The following is a 21539-nucleotide window of genomic DNA, read 5'->3' as shown; positions in this document are numbered from 1 at the left end:
ACATAAGAACTTGCAGCAGGACGTCAGCTGTACATTTCCTGCAGGAATGTAATTCTAAAGCAATGCAGAGCTTGATGTGGATTGGGAAAGTAGGGCAGGAGAAGAAGGGACTTCAGCCTTCCCCCCTCCCCCAAGGGCTTTTTTTGTATCAGGAATTCCTTTGTATATTAGGCCACATACCCCTGATGTAGCCGATCCTCCAAGAGCTTAAAGTAGGCCCTGTAAGAAAATAAGAGCCCTGTAAGCTTTTGGAGGATTGGCTACATAAGAGGGGTGTGGCCTAATATGCAAGGAGCTCCTGCTACAAAAAAGCCCACCCCCACACAATGTTTTTCCATGAAAGGTGCTATATTCAGTGCACATCCAGCCCCCAAATGGGGTAACTAATGCCCTCTAGGACTGTTTTATGATGGGGGGGGGGAGCTGAAGTCCCTTCTCCGCCCCCCCAAACCATGGTCCCAATCCAAACTAGGCATCTGTGGTGGTTCAGAATTGAGTTCCCTGAGGGAACCTGCACCTGCCACATGGCAAATCCCTGTGGTGATCACGTTACACAGAATGTGTAGTTTGGGCTTTAGGCCATTCCAAGTCCATTGAATTCATTGGGCTTAGAATGATGTAATTCTGTTCTGGTTTGCACTGCCGTTCATAGATATTCTGCATTCCTTCTCTTACAACCACATGGCCTTGTTTTCATTGATATGGTATGGACTGTTTATCAGGTATGGGGTGCTTATGATGTGACCCAGCACCAAAGTGTAGGAACTTTAACTGATTGAGCGGAAACACTAGGTTAGAGACCATGGAGGGGGGGGCTGTCCCCTGACAACTAGCATCTCAGTGAACAGAATCTTTCTGTATAAGAGAGCCAGTTTGGTGTAGTGGTTAAGTGTACGGACTCTTATCTGGGAGAACCGGGTTTGATTCCCCACTCCTCCACTTGCAGCTGCTGGAATGGCCTTCGGTCAGCCATAAGTCTCATAGAGGTTGTCCTTGAAAGGGCAGCTGCTGTGAGAGCCCTCTCCAGCCCCACCCACCTCACAGGGTGTCTGTTGTGGGGGAGGAAGGTAAAGGTGATTGTGAGCCGCTCTGAGTCTCAGATTCAGAGAGAAGAGCGGGGGGAATCTGCAGTCTTCTTCTTCCATCTTGAGACCAGGAGCTACCTAAAGTAGAAAGACTCGATAGCAGAATGGAGAATAAAGGTCTATCACAAGAATTTTAAAAATTTTATTACTCTTGAGCAATCATGTACTTTTTGGTTCTGCAGAGTATGAATGAACACACACGCACTCTTTACATTTTTTTTGATATTATAACATCGGCCAAGCAGCATCCAATAATATTGATTTATAAGGTACGTCTTTATTGGCATGTTAAAGGCTGTTTAATTCTTTTCATGCGTCGCTAAGCATAATCATGTTACCAGCTGGAATGTTTGCGGTCTCAGCTTTGTTGGGGTGGGGGGGAGTTACGAAAGAAAGAAGACACACTGAGATATGTTTTGTTTAGAATGAAATTGAGTGAATCAGGCACAGCAGCTGTCAGGATACGCTGCTACCCGGTGGGGTGCTCTTGTTCTTTCAGTGTATTTTTGATTATTGATATAGTTTTCTGCTTTGTGGTTGTCTTAGTACAGGCGAACCAAAACTGTTTGTTTCCCATTCATCTTCAAAGTGAAGAAACAGCAGGGCTTAATTTGTGCATAAGGAGAGAGAAGCTGAGGTATGCAATTATGCTGAAGTTGAAGGCACAAGCACTCCATTACAGATCTGAAGATCTGCTTCGCTTGGAGTGAATCTTTCACCATCTCTGCTGTGTGTGCAATGGCCAGGGGGACTGAGAGAGAAAGTGCTGTGTAGTGGTTAGAGCATGCAACTTGAGGCGAACTGAGTTTAAATCCCCACTGAGTGAACAAGCTCACCAGGTGACCTTGGGACAGTCATAAGCATGTGTGTTTTCATTCTCTCTCAACCCAACCGACATCACCATGGAGAGGAAAACCTTAAGCTCAATGGAATAAGGATGACTCAGATGCGATAGGTTGAAGTTCCTTGTTCTAGATTCACTTTCTCAAAGTGGCTGTTAATATACACTGAATCAACAGAAATGGTCTTTCTCTTTAATATTCCTGGTTATGACTACAAAATGATGGTATGCATTTTAAATTTGGATTAGGAGTCTCAATATCAGACCTCAGCAACATGCTATAGAACGTGTAATTCCCGAAACAAGGTCACACCTTATATTTCACTTTAAGGGACTCTTGGATGGCTGTAAGGATGTTAGGTCACTGGCTGTGAAACTGTGGATTAATTACCATGAGGTTTTCAGGGACAACCAAAGTTTTAAGAGCATAAGAACATAAGAGAAGCCATGTTGGATCAGGCCAATGGCCCATCCAGTCCAACACTCTGTGTCACACAGTGGCCAATATATGTGTGCGTGTGTGTGTATATATGCGCACACAAACACACACACATGCACACACACACATATATATACACATACTGTGGCTAATAGCCACTGATGGACCTCTGCTCCATATTTTTATCCAATCCCCTCTTTTGGCTGATGCACTGGTGTCACTTCCGGATTTTCGAATGCCACTTCTGGCCCTCAGAGGAAAAAGAGTAGGAGGGAGGGCCCAACCATTAGGAGGCCTCCCACTACAAGCTAGGCAAATGACATCCCTGGGATATTACAGATGAAGAATGTTTTAATAGCACCTCAGAGTAGAGGATGCTGTACTGTTGTCTCCATGTTGAGTGGGACTGATGGAGCATGATAGCATGGTCTCAGTTAATTACTCTCAGCATCCCATAGTTAAGAAGGGTATGTATGTCCTTCAGTCTCCAGTTGTGATATATTTATTTCCTTCACTATGCTTCCCCCTGGAATTAAATCCAAACAAATGATGTCCACATAAACTAAGCTTGTTATTCCAGTTTGGTCCTTGCACCTTTATAATGCTGTATGCTAATTTGCTGCTAACCCTCTACCTCTATTTATTTATTTATTGCACTTGTATCCCGCCCTCCCCAAACGGGCTCAGGGCGGTTAACAACGGTCACAATTCGATGACAGATTCACATTATAACAATAAAACATTATCAAAACATTAAAATATTAAAACAGTTTAAACACAGTTCAGATGGCGTTCTGTCTGTTTTGAATTAATTTGTGATGATATTGTGGGGTAGATAGTACACACACACACACCCATAGATGTTAAAAGTACCTCCATTTAGTTATTAAAACCCTGCCTGAACAGATATGTCTTACAGGCCCTGCGGAATTGTGATAAATCCCACAGGGCCCTGGTCTCCTCAGGGAGGGAATTCCAGAGGGCAGGGGCAGCCATGGAAAAGGCTCTTGCCTTTGTAGTGGTCAAACGGGCATCCTATAACCCGGGGATCTTTAACAGATTTAACGAACTTGATCGTAGTATGGACCGATAACTTCCATTTCAATGTATCTGAAGAAGTGTGCATGCACACAAAAGCTTATACCTTAAATAAAACTTTGTTGGTCTTAAAGGTGCCCCTAGACTTGAACTTTGTTCAGCAATTAGATTGGTTAAATATGTCTCTTCAGCTTTGTACCTGGCAAGAACTCAGAACAGGAGACATCTAATTTCAAACATGGAACTGGGGAAGAGAGATCTCATTGTAAGCTCCCATCAAAGCATTTTTTGAAAAGATGGGAAATCCACCAAGTGCTTTATTTGAGAGGTGGTTCTTCTGCCCCGTGGCGCAGAGTGGTAAAACTGCAGTACTGCAGTCGGAGCCCTCTGCGCATGATCTGAGTTCGATCCCAGTGGAAGCTGGTTCAGGTAGCCGGCTCGAGGTTGACTCAGCCTTCCATCCTTCCGAGGTCGGTAAATTGAATACCCAGCGTGCTGGGGGGAAAGTGTAGATGACTGAGGAAGGCAATGGCAAACCACCCGTAAAAAGTCTGCCGTGAAAACGTTGTGAAAGCAGTGTCATCCCAGAGTTGAAAACTACTAGTGCTTGCACCTTTACCTTTTTTCTTCTGCGTCCAACCCTATAGTTCAGTACCTTTGAACTGCTGTGAATATAAAAAGGGGAAGGAGAGTAGGGAAATTTTAAAAGATAATGCATTTTGCCTTGTACTCCTTGAAGAAATCGTGAGATAGGAAAGAACTAAGCATAGTGTTCATGTCCCCCACCCCCAATCCTTTATGCACACTAGGAATGGACTGTCAACCTCCAGGTGGGGCTTTGGCATCTGGAATTATAACTGATCTCCAGACCAGAAAGCAAAGTTCTGAAGAAAATGGCTTCATTGGAGGATAGATTCCATGGCATTATACCACTCTCCCCTTACTATTCCCGCCTCCCTCAGGCTCCACCCTAAGCTCCTCAGTCCCTCTGACCCTCAGAATTTTCTCAACATTCTGTGTCTACTGGAACATGTTTTGACCTCATGAGTCCTTTTAGATGAACCATGTGTGTGGTAATTTTATTGTAGTTAAATTTATATCGTCATATTTTCCTGATTACCTGGGAAATTCCCTAAATACATGGAAACCTTTATCTTGTCAGTTTGATGGCATGGACACTAGCCACTTTCCTTGAGAAGGCTATGCATCCTTCCTTTTCAACCCCTCTCACTTCCCTGTCTACTAAAGATTAGGGATGGGCATGAACAGAATCATAAAGCAAAATGCATAACAAATTTTGCGCTGCTTGTGGATGGAGCAGAAACAGGAGTTTGAGAAGGCTGTGTGTCCTTCCTTATTCATCCCTTTCACTTCCTTGTCTACTAAAGATTAGCGATGGGCACGAACCAAACCATTAACCAAATTTGTTATGAATTTTGCACTCTTCATGGTTCGTGAACAGAAGTTCATGATAGATTTACCATCATGAACTTCCATTAACTTTTAGAACAATTTGTGCAGTTTGTGCTGGTTTGCGATGGAGAAGAAAGCAGGGGTTTAAAGGGACTCCGAGTCAGTTCAGCTGTTTTTTCAGGCTTTTTGCGAACCCTGTTTAAAGGGCTGTGGTCCCTTTCAGTGGGGTTTGCAGGGCCGCATACTGGTTCGGTTTGTGGTTCTTCTATGAGCCGTAAACCAAATCACATTTCCCCGGTTCATGCCCATTCCTACTAAAGATACTTTAGTCCCTTAAATCTGTGGCTTTTGCTTCATGTCTAGATGTTTGTTGGTGTTTCCTCAGTGAGAGAGTTAGTAATGGAAGACCATCTGCTCAGAAAAGTTTCCCTTGGCAGATGAACTGATGTGGAAAAGGTTCTCTGAATTTAGAACATTTTAAGGCCACTGACATTGAATGAATTCAGAAAACTTGAAGGCCGCTGCTGTAAATGGTAAAATATATATGCTGGTTTCTATTCATTTCAAAGGGGAGCCTTGGGCTTATTCACTTCTTTTCAGCTGCCCTTGTAGTTTGCAGTGTGTTGTTTGCCCAGATGCAATGGGAATCTGTAGCCTGCTACAAACTAGAAGGTGTGGGAGGTAATCAAGACATAAAAGGGAAGAGGGGGAGGCAGCTTCTGGGACAGGGGTCTTATCCACGTAATTTCAACCCACATTTTTATGTTTACATATGAATGCATCTCATCTTTCATAGCCTTTTGAGTTGCTAATGAGTGTCTCTGTTTTACAACTAAGATGAGATAATACTTCATGTTTCATAAACTCTTGTACAGCATCTGCTTCTATCACTTGATGACTCAGTGTCTTTTCTGGTTTAGGCTTTGTAATATGTGGCATAACCCCCAGAGCCTCAGTGTTTTTGCCCAGTCTCCTTCAACTCTTGTTGGCATTTTATGGAACAAGAGGATAACAGATTTATACCCAGAAAACATGCAGGACCTATATGTTTTACGGGCATTTTTAAAGAGTTTCATCTGTGGATGTATTCTGAAGAGCACAAGGGAAGAAAAACAGCTGAGGAGTACAAACCAGAAATGGGGACTTTTATATTTTCTCTCTCTTTCGAAAACAAAACAGTCTCTGGCAAGAATCTATGGAAAGCCATTAACGTTGCATTAGAATTGTGATAATATTTTATTAATTGATACAGCTAAATTGGGCTATAATTACTGTATTTGTTAAGTTCTCTTCTCTGGATAGTCTCATTCTTTTGTTCTGAATTATTTGATGTGATAGGAAGAGTGCAGAAGTTTACTAAGCTAACCCAAGCAACGCAAACCAATGAGAACCATAATGTTCTGAAACTGAGGCTGAAGTTGGTGCCCAGTTCCTTATTCATTCCTTATTTGTTCTGACTTATTTATGAATACAACCGCAAATGTTAAAAGCATAAGAAGAGCTTGTTGGATCTAGTCCATCTAGTCCAAGATCCTTTCTCACACAGTGGCAAGCCAGTTGCTCTGGTCAGCCAACAACACGTAGAGGCCTTTGCCTGACATTGCTTCCTGGCTCTGGGATTCAGAGGATTAGTGCCTCTGAATGTGGAGTTTCCTCTCAGCCACCATAGCTAATAGCCGCTGATAGACTTATCCTCCATGAATCTAATCCCTTTTTAAAGCTGATTTGAGCCAAAGATTTGAACCAAACATTAGTCAGCATTTTGTTCCAGATAACTTTGATGAGGCCTGACTCGTATACAAAGCATGCATGTCATAAGCCTTAGATTTCCTATACCTGACCTCTTGGCAACAGATACACATCAATGGTTCATTTGGGTTATAGTACAAAAGTTAAAAAGTTACTGGAGAATCCTTGCTTCTGTTTTCTTTTAAACATAACTATTTACACCTTGACAGTTAAGTAACTTGTGTGCGTTGTACTACCATCCATTGATTTCTGTACACATATTTAAAGGGCAACAATCGCTTGAGTCTATGGATTATTTCTTAACAAAAAAGTAAGCTGCTTGAAAGAAAGAACTGAGGATCAATACAGACTCTAGCCTGGAGTTCTCCAAAATGACAACAGATTTCCATACTACTGTCACTTCTGGACATGAACATAAGAAGAACGCTGATGGATCAAGCCAATAGTCTATCTAGTCCAGCATCTTGTCTCACATCGTGGCCAGCCATGTCCTCTGGAGAGGACAACAAAGCAAAAGAGCTCTCATGAACAATTCTGTGAGAGCCAGTTTAGTGTAGTGGTTAAGAACAGTGGACTCTAATTTCGAGAATCAGGTTTGATTCCCCACTTCTCCGCATGAAGCCTGCTGGGTGACCTTGGGTCAGCCCCAGTTCCCTCAGAGCTGTTCTCTCAGCCCCACCTGCCTCACAAGATGTTTGTTGCGGGGAGAGGAAGGGAAGGTGATTGTAAGCCGCTCCAAGACTCAGGTAGTGAAGAAAGGGGTATAATAACAGCTCCTCCTCCAAAATTATGGAAACATGGAGGCTTCCCTGATGACCTCAAGGAGGCTGTCCCATGGTATAAGGGACCACCACTGGTAATGCATGAGTAGGGGGGTTGCCGATTTCAGCTTTTTGCAGGGTGACACTTTCAGAAGGCTATGTTCAAGCCTTTCTCTGTCAGAAAAAGCCCTTCTCCATTGGAGAAATGGTGACCAAAAAAAATCTTTTGGGGGTGGCATCTAGCTCCAAGGAGCCACCACATATATGCATTATGTAATTATAGGCATAAATTGAATAAGCAGAAATAAGAAGTTAAAATTTAAAAAAGGAAGAAAAGAACAAAACACCAACGTCAGTAGTAAATAAATTTAGTAGAACAGGAATGCTCTGTGGCAGCCTGTCTCTGTATTCTCTGAATTCTGGAATGCGGTACAATTATTCCCAGATGATATAGCAAATTACATTTTCAAAGGGCTTTTTAAAAAGTTCAATATGCTTGTTTCATCTTGTATTCATGCGTTTCTTTCTCTGTTTCTTTATTTGCACTGGGTGTTTGTGGCCCGCTGTCTCTAATTTTTGAAAGTTCTTAAGACTTTTTTCTTTGCTTGGTTTATTTCCCTAAAAAAAGTTTATTTAAAAGTAATACAAAAATGGAAATTCTCAATGACCTGTAACCATTCTTTAACATTGACCTGTAACCATTCTTCAGAATGTATACAGAATATTGCATTTGAATCATCTCCTTTTTATCCACCCTGCCCTTCTTTTGCTAGTGCCAATCTTTAGATTTTAAATTCAGGCCAGGACTTGTCTTTTTAAAAATTTCTGTGCAGCACTCAGTTTATTTTAAGATGCTGAGGCTGTTTGCTCAGCTTCTAGACAAAAGAGGTCAAAAATTCTATTGCAGCCATGCTGAGGTTGCAGAGAAATCAAAGCACGGAGCATTTATATTTCCCATTCCTGTATATTGTACAGCTTGCTCAAAACTGCTTCAAAACATCTGGATCCCTTAGTTAGCTGATGTGGGTGCAGATATATAATCTACCTTGGAAGAATTAGCACTCTCCTTGAAGAACCATATTTGTGGTTTGAGTATATACTTGGACAAGTTGTTGGCTGTGGTTGGGTGTGGGTACTATAGTCAGGTATACTTTTGCTCATCATAAGCTGGTATGCCAACTGTGTACTTACCTGGAGAAGATATATCTTGATGCTGTTACAGGTGTCTTGCAATGCAATTCTAAGCATGCATACTCAGAACTGAGACCTATTGAGTTCAATGGGGTTTGCTTTCTGAGAAGTATGTTTAGAAGTGCAACTGGAACCATTCGCAGGTTAGGTTTCTTATGCTTTCCTCTCCATGGGATTGCTGTTGAAGAGCAACTTCCATTGATGCAGAATGCAACAGCAGTAATGGCATCTAGGGCTTTTGAGCATTTGTGTGTAAAGTGCTGTCAAAGAACAGCTGACCTATGGGTTTCAAGGAAAGAGACTTACAGAGCTGGTTCATCATTGCCTTCCTGTGCACTGACCCAAGCTAGCTTTCGAGATTGGACTAGCCTGGACCATCCAAGTCAGGGGCATATTTTACCAATATTGCAGCTTCTTTCTTGGTTCTGCTGAGTTAAGTGTGTGGCCGGGGGGGGGGGGGAGGAGGAGGAGAAGAAGATGAAGAAGAAGAAGATGATGATGATGATTGTAGTAGTAGTAATTGTTGTTGTTGTTGTTGCTAGAATTAGAGTTTAATGAATCGCCCCATCCTGACTAGGCTCTGGGCTATGTACAACAAGAAATAAAACTACCTACATTTAGACAGTTAAAACCAGGTGAATTAAAACAGATTACAACCAGAATACAACCTCTGATGGTGTCTCATTTAAGTGCTGTTTTCTCTGGCAAAAGACAGCGTATCGTTCACTGAGTGGCAAGGTAGGATGCAACCCTTTCTGTTTCACTAACACGACAGGGCGTTGCACGTTCGAAGTCAAGATTTTATGGAAAGAGTTGTTTTCTTATTCTTTCTTCATGCACTGCAGGCTTCGACAGTATCTTAAGGATTACTTATGACAAAATATGTATTAAGTGAACAATGAAGCAATCATGGCACAGAAACCCAATTGTTTTAAACCCTCTCCCCATGCTGTTCTTTCATTTTATGTGCCCTGAAAGGTCAGGGGAGCTTTCTCAGGGAAGCTCAAGAAAAACCCATTAATTCTATCAATATGTATCTGGAACTGTATCATCATCTACTTAAAATACTCATCCAAGACCTAATGAAAGGTCTGGATGCATCTTATGATGTGCATAGACACAACTGGGACTAGTTACTGGACTACGAGCCGTAGATCATACAATATTGATATAGCATTATTCCCCCCCCTCCTTGCTTTGGTATAAATACACTAGGTTTTTTAAATGCACTGCAGGCTTCGACAGTATCTTAAGGATTACTTATGACAAAATATGTATTAAGTGAACAATGAAGCAATCATGGCACAGAAACCCAATTGTTTTAAACCCTCTCCCCATGCTGTTCTTTCATTTTATGTGCCCTGAAAGGTCAGGGGAGCTTTCTCAGGGAAGCTCAAGAAAAACCCATTAATTCTATCAATATGTATCTGGAACTGTATCATCATCTACTTAAAATACTCATCCAAGACCTAATGAAAGGTCTGGATGCATCTTATGATGTGCATAGACACAACTGGGACTAGTTACTGGACTACGAGCCGTAGATCATACAATATTGATATAGCATTATTCCCCCCCCTCCTTGCTTTGGTATAAATACACTAGGTTTTTTAAATCCTTTTTAGTATTTTTTAGCTCTTTGTAACCATAAAAAAGAAGCAATTTGGGTTTTTAAAAAAATCTACGAAAATGTATCAAATGACTTTTTCCTCTAAGTTCTGTCTTGTGAACACAGCCCCCCCCCCCCCCCCCCCAGTTTATTAGCAACTTTCAGCTGCCTGGAAACTTTTCCCCACTAGGTTTGCCAATTTCCAGATGCAGCCTAGAGAATATCCAAGAATTATAGCTGGACTCCAGGCTACAGAGAGTAAGAGAGTATTCCCCCTGGGGAAAATGGCTACTTTGGAGAGTGGACTCAGTGCTGAGGTCCTACCCTCCCTAGGGTCCACCCCCAGAAATTTCCAAGCCTGGAGTTGACAACTTTTTTCTCCACCCAGAATCCCTGTATGTCCACTATAATATCCTCTACATGTTGCAGAGAACTCTTGAGCATCTTCTAGTAATGCTTTCTTTGATTCACATAGTATGCTTCTTAGACCTGTTGGGCTTGCTTGCCCATGTGAACTGCCAACATCTTTCTCAGGAAAGTTTGCCCACCATTGCATACTTTCTCATTGACAAAATCCTTTCAAGTAGAATCCCAGTCTTCCTCAGAAAACAGTTAGAAAACTGCTTCTTCAGATCTGCTGGATTCTTCAAACTCCCAACTTCTTTGGGTGTTCTTGAGCATTCAATGTACGGCTGCTAAATTAAAATGGTGCACGATGCCTGAAAACGTTTTTGTCTGTCTAGGAACAGGAAGCAGCCCCCGAGTTTGCAGAGCATTCACCAAGAGTGTGTCGAATTCCATGCCTTTAGTAACAGAAAACACATATTAATATGTAAAATATAAATATCGTGCAGTAGCTCGGTATGTTAAAGCTACCAGATGAGCTTCTGCTTTTAATAACTATAATTCAATTTTTCATGTGTTTGTCAAGACTTGTAAATGCAGAGGATGCTGCTCAAAGATATTAGGCAGATGGATGGATTTGCATGGGGTGGGGAGTTATCAAGGGTAATTTTGTAGTGGGGGGAAGAAAAGAAGATTATGCCCATCAGAGAGTCAATGATCTGCTAATTGATCTATTTCTTTTCCTTTATTTTTGCACGCTACTACAATTTCCAGGTAAAGGGTAGTGGAGACATGCTTGAGGGTGCTCTAGACTGATCCTGCATTGAGCAGGGGGTTGAACTACATGGTGTGTATGGCCCCTTCCAACTCTACATTACCGGCTCAACATTAGGAAGAACTTCCTGACAGTTAGAGCGGTTCCTCAGTGGAACAGGCTTCCTCGAGAGGTGGTGGGCTCTCCTTCCTTGGAGGTTTTAAACAGAGGCTAGATGGCCATCTGACAGCAATTAAGATCTTGTGACTGTAGGGGGAGGTGTTTGTGAGTTTCCTGCATTGTTCAAGGGGTTGGACTAGATGACCCTGGAGGTCCCTTCCAACTCTATGATTCTATGCTCCTGTGCTACATGATATGGGGCAGTTTGGAGGAGGTGCCCTTCCACCTCAACTTCAAAGTGGCAAGCCACTTTGGTGTAGTGGTTAAGTGTGCAGACTCTTATCTGGGAGAATTGGGTTTGATTCCCCACTCCTCCACTTGCACCTGCTGGAATGGCCTTGGGTCAGCCATAGTTCTGGCAGAGGTTGTCCTTGAAAAGGCAGCTGCTGTGAGAGTCCTTTCAGCCCACCCACCTCACAGGGTGTCTGTTGTGGGGGGAGAAGATACAGGAGATTGTGAGCCGCTCTGAGATTAAGAGTGGAGGCCAGGATATAAATCCAATTTCTTCTTCTTCTTCTTCTTCTTCTTCTTCTTCTTCTTCTTCTTCTTCTTCTTCTTCTTCTTCTTCTTCTTCTTCTTCTCCTCTTCTCCTCCTCCTCCTCCTCCTCCTCCTCCTCCTTCTTCTTCTTCTTCTTCTTCTTCTTCTTCTTCTCCTCCTCCTCCTCCTCCTCCTCCTCCTCCTCCTCCTCCTCCGTGGTGGTTTCCAAGCCGGTACACTGCAATTCAAGTACAATGACGTTTCTCCATTTCTAGTAGGCATTTTCAGTGGGTATGCAACCTTCCAAGTCTTGGGGATGAACACCCAAAACTGCCTTATAATGGCTGTTGACCTCTTGTAGGCCAACACAGTCTTCTCTGACTGGTAGTAGATCTCCAAGGCCTCAGTAAAAGGAAGGAATTTCCCAGCATCTGCTGCCTGGTGGTCTGGTGATGTGGATTTTTCTAGGAAAATCTGAGTTGGAATTTTTTCTGGAAAGGCAAAACAAAAGCAAGGAGCCTTGTCATGTGATACCTTCTGGAATTGTGTTTGCAGTCTGTCTGACTGCTCCAGGTAGATCACAGTCCATTTCTTTTTTTTGTTTTGCAAAGTGTCCATATTTTTCACTGATACAAATAGTCCATTATTACTCTCCTTGTGTTTTCATTGTCCTCTTGTACTAGTACAGACTCATCCAAAGTGCTATTTTCTGTAAGCTTGGTGGAGTCTTTAAATAACATCGCAAGCAGTTTTTATATTCTGATTTGGTTATAAATTGTGCATTTTATGTTGTTAAAACAGCACAGTAAGTTTAGGTTTGAAAGGGCAGCAAGTACTGCAAATATTTCGGTGCCCCAATATTCTGTTGTTTTCTGGAGTGAAAAAATCATTTTTAATAGTTTCAAATATTTTGGAAACTTGACATTTCTAAATCAATTAAAAGATGATTTTATACACATTTATCTCTGAAGTAAGCTGCAACCGAGTCTATTGCATATGGAAATACTTTTAGCAAAAGCAGCCTAATGAAACTTTAAGCTCTTAAGAAAACACTTCACAATATTATTTTTTAATAATTTACATCATCTCTCTTTCTCTTTTTATTTATTTATTTATTTTTAAAAAACAGATTTGTCAATGGCTGTACAGAAATTTTCCCAGTCGCTCCAAGATTTTCAGTTTGAGTGCATTGGAGATGCTGAAACAGATGATGAAATCAGCATTGGTGAGTGTTTTGGTTTGTTTTTCATTGTGACTCTTGAGCATCTGTATGTTATCTGTATTTTGCTATTGTCTGTCCTGAGGCATTTCCACGGAAAAAGTGCATTGTCCACTGGAGTCTGAAAGATACCTGGTTAAAATGTGTGTATTTCCCTGACATCTAAAGTAGGGATGTGGGACAACTCTAAACTCTGCTTTTCAGAATGCTTGAGTTGTTCCTGACTGACTGGTTTGCCTGTTATTGCATGTTCCTGTTGTATTTCTCTGCAGTTGTGATGGTGTTGGATTGCTGCTTGCGAGACCAGAATGTAGCTTATCTGTCCCTGTTTTTTACAGTTGTCTTATCTTGAGGCTTGAATTGTTGCTTTGTTGGGATGGGGAAGGTCTACAATAACTGTTGGGTCACTTACCTGAACTGCAGATTTACAGCTGATCTAATACATTCATTGACTTCCCTAACTGAAAACTCAAAAAAATCACACTGCAGTTGGATCATTTTCTGCTAAGGACCTCTTGTGTCACACAGGCAGCTGCCATGTACTGAATCAACTCATCAGTCTATTGAGGTCAATGTTGTGTGCTCAGACTTTCAGCAGCTCTTCAGGGTCTCTGGTAGAGGTCTTTCACATCACCTACTGCCTGTTCTGTTTTTAATTAGAGGTGCTGGGGATTGAACCTGGAACCTTCTGCATGCCAAGCAGCGTCTGTTCCATTGAGCCACAGCCACTCCCTCCTGTCTTGGGGCTGTCTTGGAGAGTCTCCTGTTCTGGGGAGTCTTTTAAAAATGTCTTCAGACATGTTCGGGAGGGTAGCCATGTTGGTCTGAAGCACTAGAACAAAGTTTTAGTCCAGTAGCATCTTTAATAAGACCAATAAAGTTGAAATCTAGATGTAACTTTCCGTGTACACGCACATGTCTTCAGGTAAAGAGCACTGAAAGTTACCTAAGAAGATCCCAAGAATTGTGAAGAAAGGCTTGACAGTTGATTTATTTTGACTTCAGACTTCGGTGATGGGATTTCTGGTTTACAAGTTGACTGCAGCTAGATAGATTGTCATGTATATCAAAGAAAGTTGGGAGAACAAAAGTTAAACTAACAAAAACCAAAGTGCACCTTAGCAAATATCTGCTGATGCTGTTGCCCTTCAGAAGCTGCCTTTTTAAAAAGTAGTCCAGAAGCAGCAAACTACAATCAGTCCCACCAGAGCGTTTTTTGTAGCAGAAACTCCTTTTGCATATTAGGCCATGCACCCCTGATATAGCCAATCCTCCAAGAGCTTACAGGGCTCTTAGTATCAGGGGTGTGTGGCCTAATATGCAAAGGAGTTCTTGTTACAAAAAAAGCCCTGAGTCCCACATTTAGGAATCATGACAAATCTCCCTGTGTGTCTGCAGTTGGGAAGGGGGAGGGGGAGAGATATTTTGAAAATGGCAGCTGTCAACTGTCACTGTAAAAAATGTAGCAATAGCTACTAATTTTATTTATCATGGACTGCCTATGATAAAAAGAACTGTTTCTAAATATGCACATGTGCCTAGATAGTTCTTGTAAAGTGTTTCCTTTAGAAATTTCTTATAGTTTAAAACTGTAATGCTTTACTTGTGGTTCAAAAGCTGCCATGAGGAAAGTGGGATATAAATTAATTAATTAATAAAATAATAAATAAAATTGTCATCATGGAAAATGTCTTTATCATAGAAGAATTACTTGCTGAGTCAGTAGAGCTGTTATTTAAGATATTTCTATCCCACCTTACCAGTGTATATTCAAGATGGCCAACTATGATAAACTAAAAAATTCAGTAAACCAACATTATAAATAGTAAATCCTGCCATACATTAAGGGGGCAGGGTAATACATCATTAAGGCTGGTGGACAAATGGGGGATACTTGTGAGTGTGGGAATAAAAAAGAGGTGCTGCAGTTAGGGCCCTCTGCTCATGACCTGAGTTTGACTCCAGCAGAAGCTGGGTTCAGGTAGCTGGCTCAAGGTTGACTCAGCCTTCCATCCTACCGAAGTCGGTAAAATGAGTACCCAGCTTGCTGGGGGGGAAAGTGTAGATGACTGGAGAAGGTAATGGCAAACCACCCCATAAAAAGTCTGCCGTGAAAACATTGTGAAAGCAACGTCACCACAAAGTCGAAAACGACTGGTGCTTGCACAGGGGGACTACCTTTACCTTTAATCTGTGAGGAACATTGGCTTGATTTTTTTTTCTGGAAAACACTGGAAATAGTTGCATTTTTTAAAATTTTGCTTTCAAATTGCAAGCAGCCCACACTTTCCAAGATAGAGCTGATTTTTTTAAAAATTGAAATTTAATGCATCCAGCACAAGACTTTGTCTCTCGGTTTCAAATGTGAGCACGTGCAGATAGTTGCAATCTATCGTGTTCCTATTTTTACGATTGCATTTAAGTGTGTGGTGGCGTCATATGGCTATATTAATGTTTCCTAGAAATAGACTGGGCTGAATATACAATGTATCATTCTGCTTGTTGTTAACAGCCGCAATCCTCCCATCTTCCAAAATGACATCTGCAATTTTTCAGGCATCGATGATGGATGACAAACATGCTAACATTTAACGTTTTCCTGAAGTGTGCTTTCATCTCCTCTGAAATTTGAAAAGAAATATAAATCAACGGGGGAAGTGTGACTTTGAGATTGAATGTGTCTCAGGTGCCTGTTTAAATGGGATAAACCAAGTCATGTTTGCATGTGTGCACTCCTGCATATGCATTTACTTACTGGCGGTGTTGATACAGCACCCTTTCTTATGTTACCTTCGTGGGCATGAAACTGCTATAGTGCAACTAATTTCCCATGCATCTCTGGGAATACAGGGGGTACTGGGCCATGTGGGAGGAGCCAGTGCCAAAGCCTCTCCCATTTGGCCAAGAATGAGTGGTCGAGCGCTGCGCTCCCAGGCGATCTAAAGAACATAAGAGAAGCCATGTTGGATCAGGCCAATGGCCCATCCAGTCCAACACTCTGTGTCACATAAGAACATAAGAGAAGCCATATTGGATCAGGCCAATGGCCCCTCCAGTCCAACACTCTTGTAGCTGCCACCACCTCCTGTGGCAGTGAGGCACCCCCCCCCCCCGCTGATCAGCTGATCGCCAGATGAAACTGTGCCGGAGGTTCCCGGCTTCTATGCCGGCCCCCCCACGTGCTCACTGTGAGTGCCAGGTTAAGGGGGCAGGCCAGCAGCTGCAGGAAGGACCAGAGAGCAGCTGAAAAAGCTGTGGCTGCCACTGCCTCCTCCCCACTTCCTTCCCAATCCATGAAAGCTCTTATGTTTTCTTACTGGGGATGGCAGTGTCCAGTCATTTCCCAGTGGAAAGCCCTTCACTGTTCCCCAGTGACATCCTGGGGTCTCCATTTCTGAAAATAATGCATCAGTGTTATTTCGCTACACTGTTGGTGTTATTTACCTCCCCACTCCCAAACAACTGATTTTATATAATTAAGTTTATTGGAACTCTTTTTATAACCAGGGCTAGGGGACCAGATTGTGTTTGGGCCCTAGAAATCTCACAAGATGCTGCTGGAGAATTGTAGCTTACTGAATGCAAAAAACCGTAACTGTGATAGATGGGCCACTAATTTTTCTAAAAAATAAAACTACTTACGAATTTCACAAATATCATTTACATAGAAAATCAACAATAACAACCATAAAATAATGCCATATAACCATTTTCAACAGAGCTCATTCTTTTGTTAGGATGCAGGGTGAATAACTAGCTGTTTTGTGTTGCCACTTCATCAAAAGCCTTAATATCTTCTTCCATTGGGCTGTGATAAGGAGCAAGCCATTATCTTTTAATAAAGGTGAAGGTAGTCCCCTGTGCAAGCACCAGTCATTTCCGACTCTGGGGTGACATTGCTTTCAGTTTGGTGTAGTGGTTAAGTGCGCGGACTCTTATCTGCGAGAACCGGGTTTGATTCCCCACTCCTCCACTTGCACCTGCTAGCGTGGCCTTGGGTCAGTCATAGATCTAGCAGAGCTTGTCCTGGAAAGGGCAGCTGCTGTGAGAGCCCTCTCAGCCCCACCCACCTCACAGGGTGTGTGTTGTGGGGGAGGAAGATAAAGGAGATTGTGAGCCACTCTGAGACTCTTCGGAGTGGAGGGCGGGATATAAATCCAATATCTTCTTCTTCTTCTTCTTCACGTTTTCACAGCAGACTTTTTACGGGGTGGTTTGCCATTGCCTTCCCCAGTCATCTACACTTTCCCCCCAGGAAGCTGGGTACTCATTTTACCAACCTCAGAAGGGTGGAAGGCTGAGTCAACCTGGAGCTGGCTACCTGAACCGGCTTCCGCTGGGATCAAACGCAGGTCATGAGCAGAGGGCTCCGACTGCAGTACTGCAGCTTTTACCACTCTGAGCCACAGGGCTCTTTATCTTTTAATAAGCAAGCACAAAACCTTCTGTTTCCTTGCTGGCTAAACACTCTCCATCACACTGTGATCCCGTTTATTGTTGTTTTCGGGGGAATAGCCTGCCTGTTCTGACCCAGATAGCCCAGGCTAGTCTGTTCTTGTTAGATCTCAGAAGTTAAGCAGGGTTGGTTCTGGCTAGTGTTTGGATGAGAGGCCACTAAGAAATACCGGGGTCATGGTGCAGAGGCAGGCAATGGCAAACCGCCTCTGAACAGCTCTTGCCTTGAAAACCCTACAGGGTCACCCAAAGTCAGCTATGACTTGACAGCAAAAACAGCAACAAAAACCTGTTCTGATCGAGCTTCTTTGGGGTTGAAGTGGGGTAGGGAGAGCAGTGGGAATTTTTGCCTTTAATATCTGAGACAGCTCTCAGCAAAACTAAGGTGAAATCTAACAGTGCTGGAAAGCAGGTATACCAGGTATACCATTTGTCAAACCACATCCTTAAAGGATTTGCCATCAGAATAAAGTTAGGCAACCAGGAGTTTTGCTTTGGATAGCAGAATTGTTCTTTCCTATGCAAAAGCGGCACTGCCTCCTCCTTCAGTAGTAGAGCTGGGGTGGCCAGACTGCAGTTCAGGAGCCACATGCGGCTCTTTCACACATATTGTGGGGCTCTTGAAGCCTCTACGGCACCATCAGCCAGCTTGGAGAAGGCATTTCTCTCTTTAAATCACTTCGCCAAGCCAGCCAGTGACTTGAATGCATGTAAATTTGCTTTCTTTCCACCTCTCCCGATCTATTTTCCTTCCTTCCTTCCTTCCTTCCTTCCTTCCTTCCTTCCTTCCTTCCTTCCTTCCTTCCTTCCTTCCTTCCTTCCTTCCTTCCTTCCTTCCTTCCTTCCTTCCTTCCTTCCTTCCTTCCTTCCTTCCTTCGATGTTTATTCTATGTGGCTCCTACAATAAGCGGATTTGGCCAGCCCTGTAGCATTAATGTGTGCAAATATTTTGTCAGCCTTGTGAATCCCCAGCTCTAAGTCATCTGATGGCCCTTCACCCCTGGCCTGCTTTTTATAGCAGGTTGTGCAAATATCTCTGAAGCATAATGCTTTGAGGAGGTGTTATATGGCTTATATGTTTTATCTTTTCAAGACAGCTCCCTTTTTTGGGGGGGGGGTTGTATTCTGTTTTGCCATTCATGTTGAGCAGTGTCCTGATGCCCTGAGGTCACTGGGATAGGGAAACTGAGGAAGCAAAAGGTTATCTAAACACAGGACTTTTTTTGTAGAAAAAGCCCAGCAAGACCTCATTTTCATATTAGGGCACACCCCCTGGCACAGGCTGGTTTTATTATTTCTTTTAACACCTCTGAGGTACCACACCAATCCTTTGACAGAAGAGTTCAGAAATTACATGTAAATGAAATAAAAAGTTTTGTTTTGCAAATGTGTTATCATACTAGTATGTATGGTCAGGGCTTTTTTGGTAGAAAAAGCCCAACATGAGCTCATTTGCATATTAGGCCACACCCCCTGATGCCAAGCCAGCCAGAACTGTGTTCCTGTGCATACCTGCTCAAAAAAAGCCCTGTCTAAATACATGGGAGCTGAGCCAAGTTCCAGACAGCAAGATTATGGGCAGTGTAACTGGTGAAGCAGCCCCGTGGCGCAGAGTGGTAAAGCTGCAGTACTGCAGTCCTAAGCTCTGCTCACGATCTGAGTTTGATCCTGACAGAAGCTGGGTTCAGGTAGCCAGCTCAAGGTTGACTCAGCCTTCCACCCTTGCAAGGTCGGTAAAATGAGTACCCAGCTTGCTGGGGGGGGGGGGGGAAGTGTAGATGACTGGGGAAGGCACTGGCAAACCACCCCATAAAAAGTCTGCCGTGAAAACATCATGATGTGATGTCACCCCTTACCTTACCTTAGCTGTGGTGAGCTGAGTCCAGAAGGGAGCATGGTAGGCACTTGAGATGCATTTCTAAAAGAAATGCATATTCCTCAGCAATTACTTGTGATTTTCAGACTTCACAACAGATGTATGTTCCTGAACGCCGTTCTCATGTTTGAATGGACCCTGCCATCTCTGCCTCCCTTTTCCTTTATGCCCGGAGCAAAATCCAAAGCTTTGTAGTTTAATAAGCTTTCATTTAAACACCAGTTTGCTCCCATGTGCAAATTTAGGTACCTGGGCAAATAGACTGGAATTTATTTCCCCCCCAATAAACTGTGGTTCAGGATTCAGTTTCCCCGGGCTCTGGGTTCAGATATCTTGGCAAAGTGGAGTTGAGGATGGAGAAGTAAGAGGGAGAGAGTGGGCATGGCAATAATCTGTGTAATTTCTGTTGTGGCCTCACAGGCCTCATGATGTCTGAATATGGCCTCTGATTGTCACGGCTGGGGCCGGGTCAGGCAAAGTCCAGAGGCAGTCCGAGGTCTGTAGCCAGTAAGCAGGAGGGTCTGAGGCGCCAAATCCAAATCAGTGTACAAGTATCGCAGGTCCGAGGTCCAGAAGCCGAGGTCAGGGAGTCCAGAAGTCAAAAGCCAAAGTCAGGGAGTCAGGAACCAAAGTCAAGCCGGAGTGGATGCTAGGATGTCAGGGAGATGACTAGTTGCTTCCACAAAGCCTCCTCCCAAAGCCCACAGCTATATAGCCCTCTGCTGGCTGTTGCCCGTTTGGGCTAATTGCTGGCTCAGGGAGGCAGCCAGGATCCTGTCATAGCTCAAGCATCCTTGCTCTTAGGAGGGCCAGAATCCTCTCAGAACTCAGGGCTCAGGGAGCGTCTTGCTTGTGAGCGTGCCGCCCTCCTCCGATCCCTGAGGTCCTGCCGGAGGCGGTCACGCACACGAGCCACCCGAGAGGGCGAGGCAGGGGGGCTGGGATCTTCTCCAGCAGGAGGCAGGGGCACTGGTGCAGGTGGCAGGGGCACAGTTTCCTCGTCAGACTCAACTTCCTCTGCAGGGTCCCCAGCACCCATGACACTGATTCCCCACTCACCCTGTTGAGTGTTGTCTGGCTCTTGGGCATTCCACTCAGTGCTTGTGGGTAGCCTGGATTCTTTCTTTCTTTAAAACAAACAAACAAACAAACAAAGCAGCAAGTTTATGGCCTGTACAACTCCTGAGGTAGAAAAGACAATATGTAGTCAGTATTCTGCACGGCCATTTAGTAAAAAGCTGTCTTGTTCAGTCCTTTCAGTGTGCTAGCTAAGACAGTAAGCTTAAGCAGGTCTACTCTGAATTCTACTCTGGTCTATTCAGTAGGGCTTACTCCCAGGAAAATGTGCTTAGGATTGCGCTGTAAAAGGTGAATGTCAGGTTAACACTGTCCCTTTGAGTTTTTATTTTGGTCTGTTTATTTAGTGCATTATTTGCAGTTCACAAAAAAGTGGCATAAAAGCAACAGTTTAAACTTTAACCCCAGCCCCAAGCAATTGAAATTCAATAAAAATAGCAGCCAGTGAAGGGCCCATCTTAACCACAGGGTATCTGAGGCAATTGTTCTGGGCTGGGAGGGCGGCATTGGCTTCCTGTAACACTGCCTGTTCAACAGTAGGGGTGGGGGGGGGGGGAGAGGAAGAGCTATAAGTGGTGGTATGTGCTCACCTCTGTAGCTTGGTATCCACTACATCACGGGTGGCCAAACTTCCTTAACGTTAGAGCCACATAGAATAATGTCAGGTGTTTGAGAGCTGCAAGACATGAACAGGAAGGAAGGCAAATAGATGGGAAGGGAGAGGTAGAAAGAAAGCGAATTTAAGTAAATTCTCCAAGCCACTGGCTGGCTTGGCTTGGAGAAGTGATTTAAAGAGAGAAATTCTTTTAGAGCCGCACAATATGCATATGGTGTCCTTTGACTCATGTGTCTGGTCTTGCCCAGGCTTTTAGTACTTGAAAACAGAGTTATATGTGATGATGGGTGGATCAACTTTCTGCAGGAACAGCTACTGCTGACATGCTGTCTGAAGCTGGAGAGATTCGCAGGAGTGGTTACTTCAACCACCTGTCTCCATAAAGAAGCCTATGTCCAAGCCGTGTAACCTAC

The 21539-nt window shown here is 43.4% G+C and overlaps 1 protein-coding gene across 2 annotated transcripts in view; it reads left to right on the top strand.

The window, feature by feature from the left end:
* ARHGAP42 (Rho GTPase activating protein 42) overlaps window positions 1-21539 on the top strand; it is a 248868-nt gene that overhangs the window by 46228 nt on the left and 181101 nt on the right. For both annotated transcript variants that reach the window (XM_060234906.1, XM_060234907.1), the window contains exon 2: window positions 13013-13108. In XM_060234906.1, coding sequence (XP_060090889.1) covers window positions 13013-13108 — 96 coding nt within the window. The remainder of the gene's footprint in view (window positions 1-13012; window positions 13109-21539) is intronic.

The sequence above is a fragment of the Heteronotia binoei genome, chromosome 3 (assembly GCF_032191835.1).
Source record: "Heteronotia binoei isolate CCM8104 ecotype False Entrance Well chromosome 3, APGP_CSIRO_Hbin_v1, whole genome shotgun sequence".
NCBI classification, from domain to species: domain Eukaryota; kingdom Metazoa; phylum Chordata; class Lepidosauria; order Squamata; family Gekkonidae; genus Heteronotia; species Heteronotia binoei.
The sequence above is the reverse complement of the archived record's forward strand: the minus strand, read 5'-3'. Positions and strand labels throughout refer to the sequence as shown.